At 40.0% G+C, this 8904-nt stretch overlaps 1 protein-coding gene across 1 annotated transcript; it reads left to right on the top strand.

Moving 5' to 3' along the window:
• The first annotated feature begins 1558 nt into the window (after positions 1-1558).
• Positions 1559-8869, top strand: LOC127350992 (cellular retinoic acid-binding protein 1). The gene is made up of 4 exons (XM_051378087.1): positions 1559-1740; positions 2809-2987; positions 3954-4067; positions 8598-8869. Exons 1-4 carry the CDS (start codon positions 1671-1673, stop codon positions 8646-8648), a joined length of 414 nt encoding a protein of 137 aa, XP_051234047.1. The 5' UTR covers positions 1559-1670; the 3' UTR covers positions 8649-8869.
• The last annotated feature ends 35 nt before the right edge of the window (positions 8870-8904 follow it).

The following is an 8904-nucleotide window of genomic DNA, read 5'->3' as shown; positions in this document are numbered from 1 at the left end:
CTGTTCTGCTCTATACATTAATTATCAAGTGGTGTCTGGAAGGCACTTTGTCAAAAAGACTGATGAGGGGCTGTCGGAGAGGGAACAAATCTGACTTGGCCGGGGTTAGAGGAAGGGCCTCTCATTCTCATGGGATGTAATGGTGGTAGCTGTGTGTGTGTGTGTGCGTGTGTGGGTGGGATAAAAGGTGGGATAGTCAAAGCACTAAGAGGTTGGGATGATAATCAGCAGCAGCAAAGCAGAAAGAACTATAAGAGAGGAGCTTTAATGATCAATGTTTCATCTTCAGTATTAGTGAAATGAGAGACTTTGGTTTACAGGAAATTCATTTGTACATTTGTACTAATATTAAATCTTTAAAGGATAGCTTCACATTTTTTCAAGTCCGTCTAAAAACAATGTATTTTAAAGTTAGTAGTCCAAGTTACACAAATCAAGTGGTCTTTCCAAAGTCTTTTTTGAACCCTCTTTGGGTTACTATCCCTCCACTGTACTTCAGCAAGGAAACTGTGTCTCGGTAAACACAACAAAGGCTAACTTTGGAAGATGTTCACAGTCAGATTATTTTCATAGTCATAAATTCTTCCTGTGACTCGGCCAAGAGACATGACAGACTACACGTTGATCTCTTGAGTACTGTTTAAAGATAGACTTCAAAAAATGTGAACCTATCCTTTCACTATCAGTCTGTGGTGACCACAGATGATCTTTCAGAATTGTCTAATGCCTTACATTAAGGGTCTATTCACTGAGATTACAAAAATAAGAAAACCTTTATTTGTCCCGCAATGGGGAAATTGCAGTTTGCAGCAGCATACAGAAAGGGCAGAATAAAAAATAACAAGAGCACAAAGAGTAGCTTATAAAAGATAAATAATGAAATAGAAAAGCATTGCACAGACTGGTGTCAAACTGGTGTTTTGAAGTTTTTACACCTTGTTGTGTAAATCAATAAAAACAAACAAAATAGCTTTCGTTGTATCTAGCCAGGCAGATAATTTAGGTTTAGGAGAAGTTGCTGTTGATTTTCACTACATTTGACTACAGGCAAAATCCCACTCACCTCCACTGTATTGGGGTGGAAGCAGAAATTTCGGAAATGGATCTCAAAACCTGGACAAATAAAACTATATTACTACTACATACAATTGAGTAATTGCTTTTTTGGAATTTGGGTAAACTGACCCTGTAAAAACAAGGTCCTAAACCTTTCATAAGAAAGGAAAAGAAGATGATCCTCTATTCAAGCTGTGGGTGCCAATAAGAAATCTGTGGAAGAAAAGACTTTAAAAGGCCTCTAAGACTAAATATTTGCATAAATGCACCATTAAGTTCCACTAAACCTCAGATCAGATCAGATGACCGAGATTACAGATGAGGAGACATAATTTAGTACGGTCATTAAAAGAAATCTCTAATGACAATAAACCATTAAGAATGTGTGTGTGGAGTTGAGTGAGTGTGTGCGTGTGTGTGTGTAATTAATGTGCGGGAGAGGAGGCGGAGGTAGAGGGGGTTTGGTCTGCTGTGTGGGATCACTGCACACAGGGAGGAGAGAAGGAGGGAGCACAGGGACGGACAGAAGGAGAGAAAGAGCCTGGAGAAAGGGAGTGGAGGAGACAGAAGACAGGAGGCGAAGGCTGACACACAATCAAAACCCCACAAGAAAAATGCCCAATTTCGAAGGCACCTGGAAAATGAAAAACAGCGAGAATTTCGAAGAGTTGCTCAAAGCCCTGGGTGAGGATATTATACTCTTTTTCTATGAAGGTTTGAATGTGTTTTATTGAGAGGGGTTTTCAAAATGATTCAGTGACTGACCATGAAATGAACAGAGGTCTATTATCTGCACTGTAGACACCACAGACAAAAGACTGCGCTCAAGGCTTGTTCTGAAATGTAACTGGTGTTAAGTGATTCATTTTTTAAATTTTCAGATGAAAAAAAAAATCAGACTTGAGGAACAAATTGAAGACTATACATATAAGATTGCAAGCATCTTAGATGGTGGCAACAGACTAACATCTGATTTAATTCACACACACAAAAAAAGCTAGTTAAATGTGATCTTTTCCATTTATGTGTCTAATTTTATCTCCACAAGAGCACAGGTTTTTGCACAACTGGTTTTAATTACAAGACAACTCATGCACGGTTGCTGCGTTTGAGTGATGGACTCCGAGGAGGGTGGAAACAGACTGAAGCAGTCTCTTATCTAATTGTTTGCACTGTAACTGTGTGACAGAGAGGGTTAATAGTTTTTCCACTCATTTGGAGGACAGACTCTATCACGATGTAAAGCTGAGTTAAACAAAGCAAACGGCACCAGCATTCCTCCCTCTCATCACCTTGTCAGTCACCTTCCATATTTGCAACATCTGCTGATAACAATCTCAGTTGCACCTGGTGGAAGATCCTTTCTTAATATGAAAGCCAACTGCTTTACACTGTAATATGATGACTAAAGAGTCATTTATTTTCAGTGGCTCTGTCTGAGATAGAGTCCCCCACATTTATGCATTCCTCTGGTAAATAAGTCAAGTTTCATCTCTGAAACAGGAACTCAGATTTTTTTTCTAACCACCTCGTTCTGGCGCCAGAGGCAGACAGAAAAAATGTGAGGTGGCACAACTCAATGTCAGATGATAAAATATGGAGAAAGAAGGTCATACTTAGTGGCAATACAAAAAAACAAAGGCTGTTTTGTTCACCATTGTCATAGTGAATTTTATCCATTTCCTGCCTTACAGACTTGTCAGGCACACTTAGTATTTACAGGCTCACAGGAAGCTTTATCCGTGCTCTCAGGTGTGAATGCCATGCTGAGGAAGGTAGCAGTGGCCGCTGCGTCCAAGCCCCACGTGGAGATAAAGCAGAATGGCGAGCACTTCTACATCAAGACTTCGACCACCGTCCGCACCACGGAGATCAACTTCGTCATTGGAGAGGAGTTTAATGAGGAGACGGTTGACGGGAGAAAGTGTAAGGTAATTAAATCAACAGTGAGAACAGCACATGATGTGCCCGAGAAAAGTTTGACTTTTAATCAATTCATCTTTCTGACCTGTATGAGTAAGTAAAAATGAACACTATAGGAGGGATGAATTTACTTTTTTTAGCTTCTGGTATTAAAATAATGTCTTATGGATTCTCACTAGCACCTGAACACATCACTCTGGAAGACTTCTGAACAACGGTCCAATTGTTATCATGCAGGGATACTGTAAGCTTAACAAAAAGAAGAAAAAAAAACTGGATAAACTAACAAGATCCAACTCTCTGCAAGTTAAACAAGTTTCATTAAGTTAGGGGGCCACACGCCAAAGACACTAGAGCCTACATTTCCCACAATGCAAGCCAGCAGTGTCTGTCTTTCTTTCCCTGGTGACATCATCAGGGTTATTTTCTCAGAATTTGAAAAGTTTCTCACAGATCACATTATATAACACAGGCGGTGTAGTACTGTTTGCAACAAGTAAACTTAACTTAAAGTGTAAAATTGAGTGCCCCTTTAAAAGGTCCATTGTGTAACATTTAGGAGGCTCTATTGGTAGAAATGGAAGTCACTTTAAATGGAGGCAGCCATGTCCCTACAGTAGTACTAATAGGGGTGTTCATGTTTTTTGCACATTTCGCGACCACCATCTCCTTCGCGCGGAAGGGAAGGGTGAAGCATCAGAGTTGCAATCTGCAACTACACCGCTAGACGGCACTAAATCCTACACACTGGACCTTTAAAGGTCTCATATTTTGCTGAATTTAGGTGTTGGGCTGCAAGGTACTAGTTAAAAATGCAATCAAAAAAAAAAAAGGCAGGCTAGAGACACGAGATAAACACACAGTCCCCACCGATCTCTCATCCATCACTTTGCTTTACTGCGGCCATCCTGTTAACCAGGTGAAACTGAGGTGATAAATACAGGAAACCTCATTAAAGTGCTGCTTTTCTACAGAGCTTGGCCACTTGGGAAACAGAAAACAAGATTTACTGCAAACAGACTCTACTGAGTGGGAACGGCCCGAAGACCTTCTGGAGCCGTGAACTCAAAGGCGATGAACTTGTACTGGTGAGTAGATTCAGTTTACTGTAGCTAGAACTAAGGTGACATGAGAAAGAGGGTTCTACATACAGCTGTAGACACAAATTAATGAAGCGTATAAAGAATAATGTGTGTATGAACCAGAGATAGATAGTATTTTTGGCAAGTTTTTCACTTTTGGGGTCTCTTCAGGATTTTGCTTTTGTTTGAAGAGAGTTCTCTCTCTGTTTTCTTTTATTCAATTGTGGCTCCCCAATGCTCTATTCCCATCATCCTGAAGGATATCAACACAAAGACTCCCATTTCCATATAAAATCTCACAGCATATCAATGAACAGATGTCTGGATGTTATGAAAAGTGAGATGAGGTGTCAAACTTGGAGGTCATCGTCTTTAACCACATGTGCGGTTTTCTGTTTTTTCTTCTCTTTTTCTGCCAATAAGACAACAAGATATTGGCTAAAGGGACACATTTTCAAAAGCGCAGTTGTTCTGGCAGTGCGGTGTAGCCCATCCTTAAAGGAAGTGTTTAAGTTATCTCTCATATCTGCATGGTAAATATGAAGCAAGAGCCAACAGCTGGTTAGCTTAGCATAGCATAAAGACTGGAAACGGGGGGCCAACCTGGCTGTGTGCAAAGGGAACAACATCCACCTATAGATATACCAGCACCTAGAAGTAAAAAAAAAAAAAATGTGTGTTCCAGCTTTACAAATATAAATATTTTCTGGTTTTCTTAGGCCTCTATAAGAGTAAACTGAATATATTTGGCTTTTTGTCTTTTGATTGCATTAATGAAGACTATTGAAGACATCGGCTTGGACTTTGGGGACTTGAAACGTATTTTCTTTTTACCATTTGCTGACATCTTACAGAGCAAAAGATTAATTGATAAAATCAGTACATAATTGCAGCCATAGTTTTTACACTTGAAGCACGATAGCTTCATATTTACCGTACTGACACAAGAATCAATCATCGCATCTAACAGCAAGAAATTCCTTATTTCTCAAAGGTGATAACCATGCCAGCAGAAACTAACTAGACAAATGGTCAAGAGAGACCATAACTGGGTGGTGACACCAGATGTGAAAATGTTAAATGATCTGGTCAATATTTTTCCAAAATACTACGTAGTTCCAAGGAAATGTTCTCCCAGGGGGACACCATCCATTTCTTATGTTTCTGTCTTTTGCCAAACGAGGGTGTGGACAAACATGTCTATCTGTGAAAGCACATTATCATGATGCATTATTTCTGATTATCATAATTTTCTCCCCCATCAAGGAACAAAAGAAAGATGTTTATAGAAACTCATATTCATGTTTTCATAAAGGTCTGAAATGTAGACCAGAAGTCAGTCTAAAGCCGAATTTTGTTTTCCTTAGTCATTTGATGTGGGTCTGATTTCGCTTTTGGCTGCATGATCCACATCAATAAAAGGAAAAACACACAAAGGGAACAAAAGGCTGAAAGCAAGTGAATTATTTGTTACAGTTTGAAGCAGCACCTATTCAGGGGCTCCACAGGGATTTCAGGGAGTAAATTAACATTTCACTGCCATACGTTTGTTGTTAGACAGCCCTTCGTGATCTTGCATCCATCAGAAACACTACTGCCTCCAGTTCCTGGCAATTCAAGATGGCTAAGACAAGGCTGTTTTTTTTTTCCTGTAAACATCTGGGCCTGCTTGGATTTATGAGCCAGATGGACAACAAAGCAGAGCCCAGTTTGGCTGTGATGAAGATCTCCTCTTTACTGACTGTGACTCGCCTCTGAAAAGAGGCAATCAGGAAAACATTTGAGAGGGGCTGCAATTTGGACTGAATGCAGGTTTTCTAACTGGGAATAAAGCTTTGAACAGGACCAAATCTGTTTTTATTCAAGATAAGGGTGTGTACGTCTGTCCATGTCGGAGTGATAGGCTGTAATCTGATAGGCATTTGGGGCTGAATCACTGGAAAGAAAACGTGACTTCTCAAAGCTCATGAGTTTTAACCTGAAACGAGTGAGGAAGGAGATGTCAGATATATTCAGGATGGTTCCGAGATGAAACAGACTGTGAAATCGTCACTAAAGATACACAATACTGACCCGTACTATGGTCTGTATATCACTGTAAAAAATAATACACTCAGATTTCATGTACTGCTGAACGCATGAAGGTGGTGATGACAGACGTACCAGATACTTTAGTTAAAAATCAGGATATTGTTGCTGGGAATGAGGAACTGCAAACTGCACCAAATATAATGCAAAAATAGTCTTTAAACGCCTATAAAATAATAATTATTAAGCCTTTTCTTTGCTGAGTCCCATTATTTCAAGGGCCAGAAACGACTGTGGAGGTTGGGAGACTCTGACATACAATAATACTATAAAGAATATTGACAATGCACCACCAAATTCTAGAAACCCTCAGAGCAAGTAAAATGTTTCCCCCCCCAGTTATAAGTAGCAACTCCATGTGTGCACTGCAGTGTCTATATAATGAGGTGATTTTAAAATCCTTTTCCAGAAATGGAATTAATGTTCACAGGTATGTTTTCATTAGTGTATAATCACCTGGAAATAAGAATTGCTGTGTTTTTGTTACCTTCGAAAGAGACATTTTTATCTACAGACGCCACTGGTTGCCTTCCATGGATGCTGCCATCCAGGCCCTCTACAGTAGCCCAGAACTGACAAACCAAACATTGGCTGTAGACAGGGCCATTTGCACGTTTCTCAGCCATCAAAGTTTCTCCTTCGCGGATGGACAGGGAGGGTGAAACAAGTGATTTGCAATCTGCAACTACACTGCTAGATGCCACTGAATCCAACACACTGGACCTTTAACAGTTTCCAGTTCATATAGTAGAATAGGTCACCACTGATAGCTTTATAAACCTGCGACAAGGTGTAAACCCTCCTTTGTTAGCTGCTGCTGGTGTGTAGTAGTATCAGTTCAGTATTCTGTTGAGAAACACCCAGCTCATTCATCTACAAGGAACTCAATCACATCTTCTTCTAACTCGAGTTCACTCTCCCTTTTTGTTCACTGACGAATGAGATCGATCCTTCAGTATAAACAGAAAATATGCACATAAACTTGCACATAAATAAAAGCCCTGGCCAGCCGATGAGGAAATTAGGGTCTCGGGGGGGAGATGGATGGATGTGGTGCTTAATGAAGACAGCATGTGGTGGCTTACTGGAGTTATTGTGATCTAAGATGGGTGGACTGTAATGACCATTTAGAGAGTCTACAGTAAAAAGGGGAAGAGGAGAAATGCTTGAGAATGCCAAACTACTCTTTTACTTGTCCACTCGAGGAACTTCATATACTTCCTTTACATTTCAAGCCAATAAGTATTGATTTTTAAAGACAAATGCCTTCCTGCATTGGCTACTTTATGATGGGACTGGAGCCAGATGAAATCGTGTGGCTGTGATGGTGTCGGGAGGGAGGGGGGAGATGGGACGTGGGAGGTGGGGGTCCAAATCTGTGTGTGTCCTCCTGTGGGCTTTAATTGGTCTCATTGATCATTTTGCTGAGAAATGCCAATGGACCCTGGTGTTACCTCCAGTTAATGTCTCCCTCGGCATCGCTCCACGTGCCAGATGGAGTCGTCTCAGCTCAATTTTTCATGGCGTGGGCCCGCTTCCCCGTCCCGCCACACTGCACGGCCCGAGATAATGATGATGTGTGGCGCTGCAGTTGGCCATAATGCTTCGCCCCTGGGACTCCCATAAATCTTTGGGCTCGGACGCACCCACCCATATCCCGGGGCATCCAATGTTTCTTCCCCATTTTCATATCAGTTTTGGTCACGTCTGTTTCCTTAGCAGGCAGCTGTGTCAAATTAAGATCATGTTAGCCAGCATTTAGGTAATTAACAGCCCAAATGTAACGAGCAGCAGAAAATATGAGGACTTTAGCATGGTATTATTAGAAGAAACAAACTAATAAAACATGTGTCAGTGAAAATCTGATGAGGGTAATACTTAAGTGTTCCGGCCCTACAGTAGCTTTAAATGTAACATGAACATACCTGTACCAAGATGTTTTTGTGCCAAAACCTAACCAAACCTTTATTTGTAAAACAGTTAAATTGTTGAATCTCCAACTAATAAGCAGTTACATTGTTACAAATACTATATAAACTATCTGTAGGTGGACTATCCTAACCAAGTGGAAACTACTAACATGTATAGTGACAATTACTTCAACTGTAATTTTGTACATATGTTACAGGAATATACAGCATTATAGAAACCTCTAATTTTCATTGTTTCTATAGTTTTTTTTATGGTAATTTATGTAATGTTATTACACAACTGATTTGCCTGTAAATAAGGAAACTGGAAACATCCTCTGACACTATCCTGTTTGAAGGCAAGATAATGGTTGTGAGTTAAAAGGCGTGTTTTGTGCACTGAAGCTCAGACTGGACTAAATCTTGCTGTGCATGTTCCCAAAGTTAGAAAATGCGAGTCAAACATCAGCGAAGCATGTCGGCAAGATACTACTGCTGGTGAAGTGATAATCTGATTTTCCGCTTGATCTCCTTTCAGATCTTTGGAGCCGATGATGTGGTGTGCACAAGGATCTATGTACGAGCATAGCAGAAGTCCTGCAGAAGTCAAATTTCCTCCAGCAAATAATTGCAGTGTCTGAACTGTCAGTGTGAAAAATTTCACATAAAAATCAACATGTTAAATGATTTGTTTTGACATTCAGTGTTTTGCATTTTAGTGAAAATCACAATTTCTGCTCGATATTACTGCTTTATTCCTTTTTGTATATAATTTTTCTAAAATTGGAAATTAAATGATCAAAGGCGTTATTTCTTTCTGTTACATATAGTTCAATTTATGCTTT

The sequence above is a fragment of the Dicentrarchus labrax genome, unplaced genomic scaffold (assembly GCF_905237075.1).
Source record: "Dicentrarchus labrax unplaced genomic scaffold, dlabrax2021, whole genome shotgun sequence".
Classification (NCBI taxonomy): domain Eukaryota; kingdom Metazoa; phylum Chordata; class Actinopteri; family Moronidae; genus Dicentrarchus; species Dicentrarchus labrax.
This window is presented reverse-complemented; position numbering and strand designations above follow the sequence as displayed.

Coding starts and splice junctions, on each gene's coding strand:
- LOC127350992 (XM_051378087.1), top strand. CDS start 1,671: ATGCCCAATTTCGAAGGCACCTGGAAAATGAAAAACAGCGAGAATTTC. Junction 1,741..2,808: donor AGAGTTGCTCAAAGCCCTGG/GTGAGGATATTA, acceptor CCGTGCTCTCAG/GTGTGAATGCCATGCTGAGG. Junction 2,988..3,953: donor TTGACGGGAGAAAGTGTAAG/GTAATTAAATCA, acceptor GCTTTTCTACAG/AGCTTGGCCACTTGGGAAAC.